This window comes from Lathyrus oleraceus, chromosome 6 (assembly GCF_024323335.1).
Source record: "Lathyrus oleraceus cultivar Zhongwan6 chromosome 6, CAAS_Psat_ZW6_1.0, whole genome shotgun sequence".
NCBI classification, from domain to species: Eukaryota; Viridiplantae; Streptophyta; class Magnoliopsida; order Fabales; family Fabaceae; genus Lathyrus; species Lathyrus oleraceus.
This window is the reverse complement of record NC_066584.1, coordinates 1,634,175-1,651,621: the sequence shown is the minus strand read 5'-3', so window position 1 is coordinate 1,651,621 and position 17,447 is coordinate 1,634,175. Positions and strand designations below refer to the sequence as shown.

The 17,447-nt window shown below is 35.3% G+C and overlaps 1 protein-coding gene across 4 annotated transcripts in view; it reads left to right on the top strand.

Annotated features, from left to right (window-relative positions):
- Positions 1 to 11,586: 11,586 nt before the first annotated feature.
- The window catches only part of LOC127093446 (GDSL esterase/lipase EXL1), a 71,592-nt gene continuing 65,731 nt past the window's right edge, over positions 11,587 to 17,447 (top strand). The window contains exons 1-4 of one of the 4 annotated variants that reach the window (XM_051032369.1): positions 11,587 to 11,997; positions 16,344 to 16,474; positions 16,574 to 16,807; positions 17,035 to 17,290. In XM_051032369.1, the coding sequence (XP_050888326.1) occupies positions 11,700 to 11,997; positions 16,344 to 16,474; positions 16,574 to 16,807; positions 17,035 to 17,290 (919 nt within the window). In that variant the 5' untranslated portion in view covers positions 11,587 to 11,699. The remainder of the gene's footprint in view (positions 11,998 to 16,343; positions 16,475 to 16,573; positions 16,808 to 17,034; positions 17,291 to 17,447) is intronic. The other 3 variants (XM_051032372.1, XM_051032370.1, XM_051032373.1) reach the window with 3 other exon arrangements.

The following is a 17,447-nucleotide window of genomic DNA, read 5'->3' as shown; positions in this document are numbered from 1 at the left end:
TCTTATTTTATTCGGGGTGTTACACAGCTCGCCTGGCGAATTTATTGACATTTTACTGGAGCTTTTCGCTGGGCGCTCGCCTAGCGAGCAGGCTTCGCCACAGCCTTCGCCTAGCGAGCATGCTGATGAATGCTTGTTTTCTTTGGTTCCTTTGCCAACTTTCTTGTGTCTTAAATTTCAATTATTTCATGCCTTCTTCCTGTAATGCATTTCATCTAAAACAAAGGTGATTTTGACAATTTAGCAAGGAAATAGAGTGAAAGATACCCTTAATTGATGGCTCAAATAAGCACTTTTGGGTATCTAACAATAAGCCTTCTTTCAACCATGTAGTCTCATACCTGCACAGCCTCAGGATCCCTCTCATTCCGATGTGAATTTGGTTTTTCCCCTAGAAGCTGCTAGGAGTGTCTCATTGTCATGCATCATGCATCGACAGCCACTCCATCGCCCTCGGATGTTACATGTAACCACTCTTCGGCCTCTCCGACCTCGGATGTTACACACTACATACCCTAGAAATCCTCGATGTGAACAATCATCGACTACACGCCCATAACTTTGTCTTAATGAACCTCAATGGTCCCATTGTGCCTCTATCTAAAATGTGCCCCATTACAACAATTGTATTGCAACATCCACATTACTTCCACACTCGGTGTTCACTTGTCTTCCCATGGTAATTCTCCCAGTTCCAATTACAAAACCATTCTACTAGACTTCCTTAAATCCAACTTAATTGCTCTTATCCTCAACCAGTTCTCATACAACCAAAACCCACTAGAGCTTCCATTACTATATAATATGCGCTATCTGCCTCCAACACAAACTCTTATAATTGATCTTTAGGTCACTCATCATTCCATTATGGTCTCTTATTAACACTGAACCGCTGACGAGCTATCTCCAATCCGATCTCTCTTCTAAAACTGAACATACTTGGTTTATGTTATAACCTCCATTTTGTCCATACATGTTTCACTTGGAATAGGCAGCCATGTCCTCGAGTCTCTTCTTAGACTTCACCACTACCTTAGGCTCCCAACAAAACTGAACGTCCTTATCCCTCAAGTCTTCAACCACTTGCAAGGTACCATTCCAAATATATATATTCCATTAAGTACTCTTGTTCTTCCAAAATATTTTAGTGGCCTTAGAAACTAAAACACTAATACACTACCTCACCTCCAGACCTCATGACATATGCGTAACATAACCATCCTTTCTACTTTACCATATGGAATTATTCACAATACTATTCCATATTAGTGAGTATATCTTACTCCACTAACAAATTCATTCATTCCTCAAAATTATGACAATTCATCCAATAAAGATCCTCAACTTCTTAACTCTGTTAACACCGCAGAATCGCTTGGATGATACACTACTCTTCAATTCCATAATACCCAAATCATAACTCCTCTGAAACTTCAACTGGGCCATCAAGTTCTCCTTACTTTCTAACTCTTGGCTTGAGCCTATTCTCAAAGCGCAAGTTCAACCCACACTTCGGAGTCCTCGTGGTAGCTCAACCATGATCCTACCTACCACGCACATAATATTAGGTTGATCAGGCCCAATACTATATACAGTGATATTAAGAATCATGTTGGCTAAACACACATATGAGGCAGGAATAGATTTACTTATGATGTTTCAAGGCTTGGTCGAGAATCGACCTGCTCTGATACCAACTGTAACAACCCGTATAATATATATCTAGAATAATATCATACAAGTGTTAAATCTTGGTACTGTCACAACATAAGTGCCTAATGGCATCAATATATATATACATGTCCAAACTAAAACATCCATGGAACATGTTATACAATAATGCCTAAACAATAAAAATCTAAGAACTATGTACAATATCTTCATTGCACACAACTCCACAACGGAAGATTATAATGAACAGTAACCCTTGAAACATCCGTAACAGTTTCTCTTAGATTCAACCTGTAAAGAATACCTGAAAAATAACAACAATAATGGGATGAGATAATAATCTCAGTGAGTTCTCTTATCCTATGGGTCCACCCGGCTCTACAGGGTATTCTAATCGATATTCAACTCATATCCAACTCAAGTCAACAAGGGAACAAAGACTTGAGCGATGGGGAAACTATCTCGCAATTGTATGGCAACATGCATCTGAGTTCTCATAACTCAACCACGATCATTATTCAGATTCACGCAACATCGATCCCCAACCGGACCTACGTCTAGGCCAAGGCTTGGTTCACGCATGTCCGTATGATTCGACTTTCGCAGTGGATATTCGGTTCCCCTATGGGACTCTAACCCACTTTTAAGAACCATCACCCGTATGGGACTCTAACCCACCTTGGGTATCTTTCACCGTATGGGACTCTAACCCACATAGGTGTCCACCTTTCCCCCATGTACGCCATGGTTGGGGCTCAAACCCAATTGAGGCTCGAATCATTGGTCCCACATCCCAATGCTTACTCATCTAAGCATACCACAAGAGATGTGTACCACCACAGAAAATACACATTCTGAATACATGATTGGTTCCACAAATCATTGGTTCCACGAACCATAACAAATTCATAAATCACAGGTGACTTCATTCACCATAATACACAAATAATAACATGGCATGTTCCATACAATGCGTCTCATTTTCAATCATGGCAACAATTCGTCCACGACCTCACATAAGCGTCGTACGAATGAATACCGTATTCTCATACATATATCACATATGTTCCATAACCTAGATCATATTTCTAAGTTATTAATCACGTCATTCTCCTAGGTTTCCTCACTCATCTTTGTAGAGTTTTAATCATGTTACTTCACGTTTCACATAACAACAATATTTAATTTTCATCATGATAAAATTCATGGCATTTATAAATCACATAATATTTTATAACATGGAACAATAATAATAGCCCTTTACGTTATCTTTCTAACGCATCCGGCTGTGTCCAAAACGGAGTTACACCACTCAATTAATTCATTAATCTATCTTAATCAAGATTTAGATTAATATTTATTCATTGCATAAGCATTCAACAACGACCTCTCTAGCCTAGTGGTAAGGCATGTACAGTTTTAAGGAGGTCCTGGGTTCGAATCCCCTTGGTGACATATCCTGTACAAACAGGAAATTAAATTCTGTTTATGTGTTAACCGGTTAACCTAAACCGTCAAGATGATGAGAGTTCTCGACTCAAATGGAAGGTTGATCTCGAAGGCTCCAATGTCTCAGAGAGCATAAGTGCCTTGCAACAATAGCCAGCAGAGATGAATGAATATGGCATTACAGACTTGGCCATCTCAATTTCAAAGACATCAAAAATTTGAAGAGAAGAAATATGGTTTTTGGATTACCAGAAATCGACATTCCAAACGAAGTGTGTGAAGAATGTGTGCTTGCAAAGCAACATAAGAACAACTTCAGTAAGGATGCAGGAAGCAGGTCGAAGGCAATTCTTGAAGTCATATACTCTTATGTATGTGGTCCTCTCTAGGTGGATTCTATTGGAAGGTATTACCTGATCCAGAAGAAAAATCTATGGTCGAAAGATCAAGATTTTGAGAACTGATGGTGGTGGAGAATATGTGTCGAAAGACTTCGATGCATTATGTGTGAAAGAAGGGATTGTGCATGAGGTGGTGCCACCCTACACTCCACAACAGAATGGAGTCGCAGAGAGGAAGAATATAACCATTATGAATATGGTTAGAAGTATGTTGAAAGACAAGCATTTACCAAAGAATTGTGGGGAGAAGCTGTGTCGACTGCGACATATATCCTGAACAGATGTCCGAAAAAGAAGCTAGAAGGAATCACGCCAGAAGAATGTTGGTCTGATGTCAAGCCTAGCTTGAGTCATCTGAGGGTGTTTGGATTTATAGCACATGGACATGTGCCAGATCAGTTGAGAGGAAAACTTGATGACAAGTTGAGTTAGATGATCCTGATAGGATATCATTCGACTGGAGGATACAAGTTGTTCGACCCAGTGAATAAGTAAGTAGTGATCAGTAGGGACGTGATCATAGATGAGCTTAAGGAGTGGGATTGGACTGAGAATGTCAAGAAAGATTTAGTGATAATCTTTTGTTATGAACCAGCTAGTGAAGTCGAAAGAGAAGTTCGACAGAAAGAAGTCAGAGGTGAAGCAAGTACAAGCAGACCTTAAAGAACAAGACACATGCCTGCAAGATTGCAAGAATGTGTGATTACATCAGATGATGTGGTCGAAGAAGAAGGTGAGCTGGTACATTATGTTTTCTACGCAGATGTCGAACCTGTAAATGCAACCGAGGCATTGAAAGATTCGAAGTGGATGAAAGCAATGGACGAAAAGCCGAAGTCAATCGAAGTCAACAACACTTGGTCACTTGTCGAATTTCCCCCAAATAAGAAGGCAATCGATGTGAAGTGGGTATACAAGGTGAAGTTGAATCCCAAAGGAGAAGTGACTCGACATAAGACGAGACTTGTGGCGAAAGGATTTCTTCAGAAAGAAGGAATCGACTTCGATGAAGTTTTTGCACCTGTTGCTAGGATCGAAACAATCAGGTTGGTTGTTGGTCTAACAAACATGAACAACTGACAGATGTGTCAGATGGATGTGAAATGTGCATTCCTTAATGACCCATTAGAAGAAGAAGTATATGTTGCACAACCAATTGGGTGTGTGAAACAAGGCGAAGAAAGAAAAGTGTATAGGCTGCATAAAGCCATGTACGGACTTAAACAAGCTCCAAGAGCTTGGAACAAGAAGATATATGGTTTTCTAAGGGAGAAGAAATTTGTAAAGTGCAAATCTGAACATGGTCGAATCAAGCACATCAAAATGAGGTTCCATTATCTTCGAGAGCAGGTAGCAGATGGGAAAATGAATTTTGGAACACTGCAGAACTGAGAATCAAATTGCAGATATCATGCTGAAGGGAGTGCAGGTCGAAGTGTTAAGAAGGCTAAGAGCTATGATGAATGTAGATAGCTTAGACACAATGAATTAGGTGGTGTGTTAAATTGTAATTCCTTGTGTCGAAGCAGGTTGCTTGACAGAAGCAGGGAAGTGCCCAACCACCTAGTGTGTTAAGTAGTGTTAGCTATTTTGGGCTTTTATAATTTTGAGTTTTTATAGTTTTGGGCTTTTATAATTTTGGATTTTTATAATTTTGGGCTTTGTATCCAAGTTAACCTAAATCTATAAATAGAGGGAGTAACCCTTATTTTCATATAGAGGTGAATAAAGTATTCACAACACATTGTATTCAAAGTATTTTGCAGTGACAAAGTGAATAAAAGTTTTCCACAGTCTGTGGGCAGAGAGAAACTCTCCAGAATTATATTACTCTTTTCCTTTATCGTTCTATACACTCTCTCTTTCTCCATTGATCCTTTCTTTTCATTGTCATTGTGTGAGTAATAACAATCTTGTTCATTAAGATTGATTGAAATTCTCCATAAATATTTGGAGATTTCCATCATAACCATTTGTCAAATCTTGAAGAAAGATTGTAAAGCATTTATATGGAGAAATGGGATGTGATAATTTCATAGATACACTTATGCAAGATAGTGAGAATGGAAAGTAATCAATTTATACATTCATAGATATACTGTATCGGAAGTGATTATTAGATTTTATTAGATTTAATTCATATTTAAATTGTATTATTTTCTTAGCCCCTAAGTTTGTTAGAGGGTATTTTAGTATTTTATCCTATTATAGTAACCCTAGTTTTAGCTTATAAATAGGGTGTCAATCATTGTAACTTTTAATCCTTTTTGTAGCCGTCATTCTCTTAATAGAATATTCATCTTTTATTCTACCTTTGCACCAACAATTGGTATCTAGAGCTCCGGTTCGGATTCATTGGGAAACACGGGAAACACGAGTGAACGTGAGGTCTTGTGTGTTTGATTTTGATTCTTAGATTCGTGCTGAATCTTGAACAAAATCTGATCAGAATTTTTAATTCTGTGGGTTGGGAAACACTGTGTGAGAAATCTGAGTGTACTGTGCAAGGTAGAAAGATGAACGGAAACGGCAACATGAACACCAAACTTCCAGTATTTGACGGCAAAAACTGGAATCGTTGGATGATCCAAATGCGTGTACTGTTCGGTGCTCAAGATGTTCTAGATCTTGTCACTGATGGTTATGTTCAGGTAGCAGCAGATGCGACGGATGAACAGAAAAACGCGCAGAAGGAAGTAAGGAAGAAGGATCAGAAAGCATTGTTCTTCATTCATCAATGTGTTGATGTAAATGTGTTTGAGAAGATTGCAGATTCAACGACAGCAAAGGCTGCGTGGGACACACTGGTTAGATGTTATGGTGGTGACGCATCAGTGAAGAAGGTGAAGCTTCAGTCCTTGAGAAAGCAATACGAGAATCTCAACATGAAGAATAATGAGAAAGTTTCTGAATACATCTCCAGAGTGATTCTGATCACTAATGAGATGAAAGCGTGTGGAGAAACTCTTTCTGAAGAAACAATCATGGAGAAGGTATTGAGATCCCTTACCTCTCAATTTGATTACATTGTGGTAGCAATAGAACATTCCAAAGATCTGAGCACCATGAGAATTGAAGAGCTGCAGAGCAGTCTAGAAGCGCAAGAGTTGCGTTTGACTGAGAGAACTTCTGAAAGGGAAATAGAGCAACAGGCTCTGAAAGCAACTTCTGATAGGAGGTATCAGAAGCAGTCAGAAGCCAGGAGAAGATCTGATGGTGGTCAGAAGTCAGAAAGCTCAACCTCTGATAGACAAAAGAATGCTCAGAAGGGAAAAGAGAAGTATGACAAGAAGAAAATCCAATGTTACTGCTGTAAGAAGTTTGGTCACTTTGCTAGAGATTGTTGGTCAAACAAGGAGAGAAAATCAGAAGAAGCAAATATAGCCAGAAGTTCTGATGACGAATCTGTGCTATTGATGGCCTCTGAATCTGATAATATGGATCTGATAGACTGGTGGTATATGGACACTGGCTGTTCAAATCATCTTACTGGAAACAAGAAATGGCTGGTTGACTTTGACTCTGAAAAGAGGACAAAGATCAGATGTGCTGATGACAAATATCTTAATGCAGAAGGTATGGGAAATGTCAGAGTGACTCTGAACAATGGGAAAACAGCATTGATTCAGAACGTGTGGTATGTACCTGGCATCAGAAGCAATCTGATGAGTGTGGGACAATTAATTGAGAAAGGTTTTTCAGTTACCATGAAGGACAATCTTCTGAAGCTGTATGACTGCAATCAGAAGTTGATTATGGAGTCAGAACAGGGAAGGAATAGAACATTCAAGGTGAATGTCAGAACTGCAGACTCAGAATGTCTTAGTGCAACAAGTGCTGAGAAGGAGAGTGAGCTGTGGCACAGAAGATTTGGTCATTTGAATTTCAGAAGCTTAAAACATCTGAATTCAAAGAAGTTGGTACATGGAATTCCTGCAATTAAGAAGCCTGAAAAATCATGCAAAGTCTGCATGGAAGGAAAACAACCACGATTGCCATTTGCGTCAGAAACTGCTCCAAGAGCAAAACATGCCTTGGGAGTTGTACATTCTGATGTGTGTGGTCCATTTCCAGTAGCATCGATTGGAGGGAATAAATACTTTGTGTTATTTGTTGATGAATTCACAAGAATGACATGGGTATCCCTTATTAAGTTTAAACACGAGGTGTTTGATGAATTCAAGAAGTTCAGAATGAAGGCTGAGAATCAGAGTGGTCAGAAGTTGAAGATTCTTAGAACTGACGGTGGAGGTGAGTATAACTCCAAAGAGTTCCAGAAGTTCTGTGAGGAGAATGGAATTGAGCATGAGGTTACTGCTCCTTATACCCCTCAACACAATGGTCTTGCTGAAAGAAGAAACCGCACTTTGCTTGATATGGTGAGAAGCATGCTAAAGGAGAAGAAGCTTCCTCAGAAGCTCTGGGGAGAAGCTGTTGCCACTGCAACGTATGTACTCAACCGATGTCCTACGAAGAAGTTGAAGGAAATAGTTCCAATACAGAAGTGGACTGGAGATAAGCAAAGTGTTAGTCATCTGAAGGTGTTTGGTTCTGTTTGCTATAAACATGTTCCAGAAGCCAGAAGACAGAAGCTGGATGATAGAAGCAAAGTGATGATTCTGATAGGGTACCACAGTACAGGTGCATACAAGCTCTATTGTCCAGAAACCAATAAAATTGAATTCAACAGAGATGTGATTGTGAAGGAATCAGAAGTTTGGAATTGGGATAAGTCTCAATCTGATTCTGATGTTAGAACTTCTGAAGAAAGGTCAGAGTTCAGAATTTCTGAGGTTGGAGTAAACTCTGACGTTGATTCTGACTCTGATAGTGATCCAGAATCTGATGTTCCAGACTCTGATGTTCCAGACTCTGATGTTTCAGACTCTGATGATCCAGACTCTGATGACCCAGACTCTGATGGTAATCCAGATTCTGGTGGCAATTCAGACTTTGGAAATATGCCAGAACCTTCAGATGGTCAAAGCTCTGGAGGAAGTCAACCATCTGAAGGTAGAAACTCTGAAGTTGAAGACTCTGAACAAGTTCAGAGACCACAAAGAGTCAGAAACATCCCCAGAAGATATGCAGAATTTGACATGCTGAAAGACACTGAAGTAGACTCTGAAGGAGAAGTTATTCAATGTGCCATGTTAGTAGACTCTGAACCCATAAGTACAGAAGAGGCTCTTAAGCAGAAGCTCTGGCTGAAGGCCATGAAAGAAGAACTTGATGCTATAGAGAGAAACAAGACTGGAAGTTCTGAACAGGAGATAGCCAAGTTCAAGAAAGTTCTGATGAATGAATTCGAAATGACTGATCTAGGCAAAATGACATACTTTCTAGGGATGGAGTTCAGATACTCTGAGAAAGGTATTATTTTGCATCAGCTCAAGTATGAATTAGAACTTCTGAAGAGATTTGAATTGAAGAATTGTAAGATTGCTGTCACACCTTCTGATACAAATCAGAAGCTGGACTCTGACTCTGATGGAAAGGATGTGGACGCTACAATCTTCAAACAGTTGGTTGGTTCTCTGAGGTATTTGTGCAATACCAGACCTGATATTTGTTATTCAGTTGGGATGATTAGTAGGTTCATGAGTAAACCTAAGTGGTCCCATTACCAAGCTGCAGTCAGGATTCTGAGGTATATCAAGGGAACTCTGAAGTATGGAGTATTATTTCCCTCTGGAAGAAAGGATGAGTCAGAACTTCTGAGTTATTCAGATTCTGATTGGTGTGGAGACAGAGTTGACAGAAGAAGTACGTCTGGGTACTTATTCAAATTTCTGGGAGGTCCCATTTCTTGGTGTTCCAAGAAGCAACCTGTTGTGGCGCTGTCAACTTGTGAAGCTGAATACATTGCAGGTGCTGTTACTGCATGCCAAGCTGTGTGGATTCTGAATCTATTGCAGGATCTGAAGATTAAAGTAAACAAACCTCTGAAGCTGATGATTGACAATAAGTCTGCAATCAATCTTGCCAGAAACCCAGTGTTGCATGGGAGAAGCAAGCACATTGAGACCAAGTATCATTTTCTGAGACATCAAGTTCAGAGGGGAGTGTTAGAAGTTGTACACTGTAGCACTCAGAAGCAGTTGGCAGATGTTCTGACGAAAGCTATCAAGACTGACCAATTTCTCAGATTAAGGGATGGAATTGGTGTTATAAGTTTTGATGGAATATGAATTAAGGGATGGTATTAGATTTTATTAGATTTAATTCATATTTAAATTGTATTATTTTCTTAGCCCCTAAGTTTGTTAGAGGGTATTTTAGTATTTTATCCTATTATAGTAACCCTAGTTTTAGCTTATAAATAGGGTGTCAATCATTGTAACTTTTAATCCTTTTTGTAGCCGTCATTCTCTTAATAGAATATTCATCTTTTATTCTACCTTTGCACCAACAGTGATAAGCTGATGTTGTTGATCAAGTAATCAAACAACTCCCACTAGTTTCCTTAAAAAACAACTTAAGTGTTTATAAAGCTTACACAAGCTTTTGATTTGAAGACTAATGCTGAAAGAACATTGCCAAACATTCTTATCATGCGGTCCTCAGAGTCCAAATTGTTTCTATTAAAAGTTTTGATTAATTAATTTTTTATAAATCTAAATTAAAATTATTAATTAATTTATAAAAAGATGTTAAACTTAAATATATTATGTAAAAATATTTTGATTAATCATTTTTGTATAAAATTTTAATTTGATTTCAATTTTTTAAAATATAATTATTTATAATATTGTTAAAAATATTAATTAATATAGATTTTTTTAATTTTTTTTATTTTAATCCGTAATACCACTTTATTAAAAGTAAATAATTTATCTTAATAATCACGACGGTCACATATACAACAAAATTTTAATAAAATAAAATAAAATAGAGGGACTAACAAACTAATTTTTTTTAAAGAAATGAAAAATTAAAAAATATATAAATAAGAGAATAAAAAATGCATTTAAACTTAAAATTAATTTTCTGCTCCAAATATAAATTTCCACCAAAATTTGAGAGATGTTGTGGCATGTTGGACATAAAAAGACTGACCCCATGGCACAAAATATTATTGAAGGTATTTTATAATACTATTAATGCTTATTCAATTCAATTTGATGGATACTTACAACTAGCCAACTGTACCAATTATGCGAAAACAACTTACAACTAATTCTACTAACCATCTTTATAATCAGAAAAGGTGAATGCATCATGACTATGTTAAGCTCTAATCTATTAAGAAAAAAATTTAAGTGAAATTTAAATAAAACTTTGAGATATACATTTGCAAAGTTATAGGTTGGAGAAAAATTTAAAATATATTTAATAAATAACATGAATACAACTGATTATTAGTATAGTGGTTATTTTTAATGGTGGGTACGTAATTGGTATTAAGTTCGGGAATATGACATTTTGAAAAAACTATAGTACAAATATATCAATATAAACTTTGAAAATATAATTATATAAATAGCATAAAAGAAAATTATCATTAAAAAGTAATATAAAAATTATATTGTTTAAATAACAAAAAAAATTATATGTAATATCGAACTGTCAGGATTTATTATGAGATAAATAAATCTCAAAGTCGCTTCAAGTAAAGTGGTTAAACATGAGAAAATGTGTTTGGACAATCAACATATTTTCATATTATTTGTCTTTGATACCTTTAATTTTCTAACATCAGAAACATTAGATATTTTACAAAAGTGTAAATACTCATTCATAACAATATTGTATCATTTAGGATAATAAATATAATGTTTAAGATGATTGATTTTGCAGCAGCGCAGATTGTTGTCCATTTATATGTTATTTTTGTATAATTTTGATTATATAAATATTTGATCTTAAAAAAAATTTAGATTCAATTTGACTAAATTAGAGAGGGAGAATTGAACATAAAATAGTGTCTTAAGAGACTCTTAAAATTTACTTTTGCAATTAGCATTATTAATGTGACACCTATCCATGTTAGCATTTGCAAGAATTTTGTGGTTTGATGTGATCATTAAATCACTATAGTTTTGCATCATCTTTTGCATTAAATGAGCTAAACTAAAATGATACACTTGTCGATTTAGCACCCGTTTACTAATATCTTTTGCTTAGTTATCCTTCTTATATTTTAGACCTTGGAAGAAGACAAGCAATAACCAAATTATGAATTCTCTTTCTCATTCTACTTCTCCTCTTCATAAGTTTCTTCCTTTGTTACTTTTCCGTTTCATAATAATATTAGTTGTTGTTTCATTTAAAACAAAAGCTGTGGTGAAACTTCCACCAAATGTTTCAATTCCAGCAGTGTTGGTGTTTGGAGATTCGATTATGGATACAGGAAACAATAATAACAATTTGAGAACAACTGCTCGTTGCAATTTTCCACCTTATGGAAAAGATTTTGAGGGAGGGATTCCAACCGGCAGATTTAGCAATGGAAAAGTTCCATCTGACCTCATAGGTACATATAATATGCTTTCTCTTTTTACTTCATAATACTAGGAATAAAAACATATAAACAGCATACAAGACAAAAGAGAAATAAATGCATTTAGTCAAAGTACTAGGAATGGAAAAGAAACTCTCAACTCACGGAAATCTGATCCAACTGATAATAAAAATAAGGAAGTGGGCAGGTTATTATAAGACAAAGTCTTCTAATAGCATGCAGCCTTGCAACCATATACCTTGAGACTCACAAAAGCACACCACCCACAAATACTCGCTACACCCTTTAAGTGATTTATGATATATGTTTTTGTTGAATGGAAATTTTGTAGTTAGATCTTTCTAGATTTTTATTAGAGATTCATTGAAGTATGTCTTATAAAGAGAGAGAAAGTATTATTCGAGAATGCAAATATTAGTAGTCAGCTAGAAAGTCGATGGAGGCTGGTGGTGAGGCGGCAAAGCCGGTGGCAGTTTTAGTCTCCGACGAGTGGCGATGGTCGGCGGATCGACATCAGCGAGGTTAGTTCCGACAGGCGATTCAAATTCGTCAAGTATCAAATCCAATCCAAACAAATTTATTAATGGGTTTGTTTTGGGCCTATTAAAATATTTGTTTACTTTGAGCCGTTATAAATATGTACTTCCATCGTTATTACTCTAAAAATCAGAACTTTAGAGCCGAAGATAAAAAAAAAGGGTTTGAAAATCCTAGTGGTAATCTTAGAGAGTCAATGGTAAATTCCTAAGAGCGTGTTCTAGGAATTTGCAAAATCCTTGGAGATATCTAAGAGGGATTGAAAATCCTTGGAGACCCTGGGTTTGTGGGATTCATATATAAATAGTTTGTGAGATTGAGAAACACTTAAGTATAAAAAATAGGATTTGTTCTTGGAAACTTAGGTGATTATTTTCTTATAACTCATTTATAATCTTTTGTAACAACTGTTACAAGTATAGTGAATCAGATATTTGCTCTCCCGCAGAGTAAATTGTTTGATCGAACTGGATAAACACGTTATTGTATTTTATCTTCTTCTGCCAAGTTAAGTTGTTGTCTTGTTTCTTACAGAGTTTTTTTTTGTTGCCAAATACCATTTGTTTTGGTTGTCATTTGGGTTTTGTCCCTACTCACCAAAGTCTTGGTGCGATTGAACCTTTCAATTTCACAATAATTGACGTCTAGTGTGGAGCAAAGGAACTTTGTTTACAAGCGAGCACAATGGCTTCTAAGTGGAAAATTGAGAAGTTTTTTCAGAGACAACGATTTTGAAAGTGAAGATACAAGAAGTCTTAACTCAAGAAAAGTTTATTCAAAGTGTGAGGCATCAATGTCTGCATACATAATACAAGAAGAGAAGATCGAGATTGAGGATAAGGCGAGAAATGCCATTATCTTGTGTCTTAGAGATAAACTTCTAAGGGAAGTCTCCAGGAAGAAGACCACGATTTTAATGTGGGAAAAAATTGAATAATTGTATATGATCAAGTCTTTAACTCACAAGTTGTGTTTCAAACAACAACTCTACTCGTTCTGAATGGTAGAGAACAAATTTACAATGGAGCAGTTGACATAATTTCACAAGATTATTGATGAACTGGAGACTATTGAGGAGAAGATTGATGATGAAGACAATACTCTTTTCTTGTTGAACTCATTACCCATATCCTTTGAGCATTTTAAGGATGCCTCTGTTTATAGTGAGAAAGGTAATATTGCTTCGAGCACTTTGAAGATTGACGATAATGGTGAATGCTTGAGTGTCTCAAGAAGAGGAAGTGAGTATAGAAGGATGTCAAAATCAAAGAGGTTTGACAAGTCAAGATTAAAATGTTTTATTTGTAAAAAACTCGGTCACTATAATAGGGATTGATCTAATAGGAATGATAATGAAGATTCATTTTAGATTGTTGATTCCTCCCATGATGGTAGTTATGAGAATGGTGCTGCATTAATGGTGTCGAGTTTGGAGATTAAAGAGGGTTAGGTCAATGAATTAGGTGGTTTTATCACACGTGTCCAAAAAAAGAATACTTTGAGAATTTGAAGTTGGAGGTAAGTGGAGTAGTTCATCCTGGTGACAATAAGGCTTGCAAGGTTCATGGTATTGATACAGTCATAATAAAAATATTCGATGTTCGTGAGTTTCTTCTTCATAATGTTAGGTATATTTCAAAACTCATGATTTTTTTAATCCATAAGCATGTTTGATGATCTGTGATATTATACTAGAGTTGAACATGGGGTGTTGAAGATTTCACATAATTAAGTGATAATGGGTAAATGGTCTAAAACTGTGGATTATATATTTTAGAAGGTTCAATTTTCCCCCAACCTTCTTTCATGAAAAGAACAAACTATGCGATTTGAGATCAATGCATGGTGGATTTCTGGAGGTTTTTCTCATAACACTTTAATAATTTTTGTAGAATACAAGGGATAAAAAACATTTGACACTTGAGTTATCATGGAGTTTCTGTGGTAAGGATGGTTCCAAAAGAGCTTACTTGATCGGCAAGTATTCCTTTACAGGAATAGACTTCCAAACACTTATGGAGGTTTGGGTAGGAAAACTGTAATCTATCTCGTTTTGAAGGTCGTTAAAACTTTGCTTATTGATCAAATCAAGCCAATTCAACTTGATGATAAAGTAAGTTATGTATTTTGTTATCAATGATTATCCAATAGATAAGAAAGGTTATGTGCTTTTGGAACTTAAAGGATCAAAGTTCATCAGTTATAGATATATTACTTTTAATGAGTTTTTTCATGGGAAGAAAAGTAAAGAACTGTTGATGAAATTTTAGAAACTATGGAGAAGAAGATTCAATTTGAAATGAAGGTTCCCATTATGGATACTAGTTGTAGTAGTGAGCGAATGATTACAGACCTCAAATTATCATTTGACTCGTGATAAGGTAAGAGGGAGATTGTACCATCTCAAAGGGACGCTTATACAAGCATTTGGTGTTATGCTTTGAATATGGTCGAAAGATTGAATAACTCAAAAACACAGATCTTCAGAGAGGCATTCGAAAGTAGGTGGAGTCAAAGATGGTTGAAGAACCATACTTATGGGCCTTTTAGACTACTAAAGTAGGAAAAAATGGTTGGAAGCAATTGGCAAGATCAAGGTTTAAGTAAGACTTGAAATTGAGAAAAATTGTTCAACATATGTTGATTTGATAGCAAGGTGGTTCATGGGTAAATTGACATCACCACATTTGAAGTTAAGGCGGAGATTTTTGAAGTATGCCTTAAAACCTTAAGTGATGAAGATAAATTAATAATATTTTGAGAATGCAGAAACCAGAAATCAGTCTGGAAGTCGACGAAGATGGAGGTGTGCAGAAGGCAAAAGACGATCCAATCAGTTTGGATTTGATGGACGATTCAGGTTCGTCGAGTATCAGATCCGGTCTAGGAAGTATTCTTGTATCAGACTTGACTATTTTGGTTTTTTTCGATTTGTTTGTTCGTTGAGTTTCAACATTTATAAATATGTATCTTTGTCATTCTTGTCTTAACAACCTTTAGAATTTTAAGAGCCGAAGACAAAGAGAGTTTGGGAGTCCTAATGGTAATTGAAGAGAGACATTGATAAATTGTTAAGAGCATGTTCTTGGAATTTAAGAAATCCTTGAAAGTATTTAAGGGGGATTAAGAAACACTTCTAAACACTTAGGGTTTGTGTGTTCATATATGAATAGTTGAAGATATTGAAAAATATTTGGCTAGAAGATATGGTTTATTCTTAAGAATTTGGGTGACTATTTTCTTATAATTCATTTGTAATCTTTCTGTAACAACTTTTGGAATTATATATTGATTCAAAGAGATGCTTTCTCGTAGAATAAATTGTTTGGTTGAACTAGGTTAATAAGTTATAGTGTTTCTTGTCTCCTAAAATAGATTTGCAAAATTAAATTATTATATTGTAAAAATAAATATTTTTGTTGAAGACTATTTTTGTACACACATCAATTTTTTTATATAATCGAACCTTTTCAATTTCACAACAGAAATATTTTAAACATGAATATTTTCTATATGAATTACTTATAAACTAGTAATTTATATTATATAGAAAGATTCTTCTAAAAACTTTAGAATATATAAAATAAACTAGTAGAAAGATCTTTCATAAAATATCTAAAATTAATTTTTAAAAAGAAGTTAGAATTTAAGATTAAAATGTTTATAGAATTAATAAGTAGAATGAAATTTCCTTTACATATTTGCAATGAGATAATGGAACTCTAGTCCCAACCCAAAAAAAAAAATGATTTTGAGGATATTTTATTCTTAAAAAGTGTATATACTATAGATACACATTACATAGTTTTTTGTATTATCAGTTGAAGAATTAGGCATTAAAGAGCTTCTACCAGCCTACTTGGATCCAAATCTCCAACATGATGATTTGCCTACTGGTGTTAACTTTGCTTCAGGTGGTGCTGGATTTGATCCTTTAACATCTCAAACTGCGGTACACATAATTTTCATCCCCTCATAAAACATTAATCACTTCATTTTATCATTTTATTTCTATTTATTAACTTCAGTTTTTTCTTTTTATCATAATCAGTCAGCAATATCTTTATCTAGTCAACTAGACTTATTCAAAGAATACATAACAAAATTAAGACTACTTGTTGGAGAGGACAGAACAAACTTCATCTTGTCAAACAGTCTTTTCCTTGTGGCATTTGGTAGTAATGACATTTCCAACACATATTTTTTATCTCGTATTAGACAAGTTCAATATGATTTTTCAGACTATGCTGATCTTATGGTTAACTCAGCTTCTAATTTCTTAAAGGTATGTGTGGTTAATTAAGTTACATTTTAAAAATGTAGTTTGAATTTGATTTCTAATAAAACAAGTACACAAGAAAAGATTTGTAACACATTAAACATGTCATTTTCACGTTTCAACACAAAACACACTTTTAAATTGAAATGTCATCTTACATAGGTTTTCTGAGACATTTCTAATAATCAAGTAATTATCTTACTATTTATTCACTTTTTTTTTTCACTTTGAAGGAAATATATGAACTAGGTGCAAGGAGGATTGGAGTATTCAATGTACCACCAATTGGGTGTTTACCATTTCAGAGAACAGCAGCTGGAGGAATAGAAAGAAATATTGTAGTGGAATACAATGAAGCAGTAGAATTATACAACAACAAATTGTCAAAGGAGTTAGCTTCTTTTAATCAGAACTATCCAAATAGTAGGGTTGTTTACATTGATGTCTATAACCCTCTACTTGACATCATATTAAACTCCAAAAAATATGGTAATTCTAACTTTTATTTCTTTTCTATAGGAGTAAAGCAAGAAATCATTATATATATATTTATTAGGGTGACAAAACGGATCCGACCTTTTGGGCAATGTCCATTTTACTCGCATTTTATTGCAGAACAAACTAAGGATTTAGACTCATACCATCT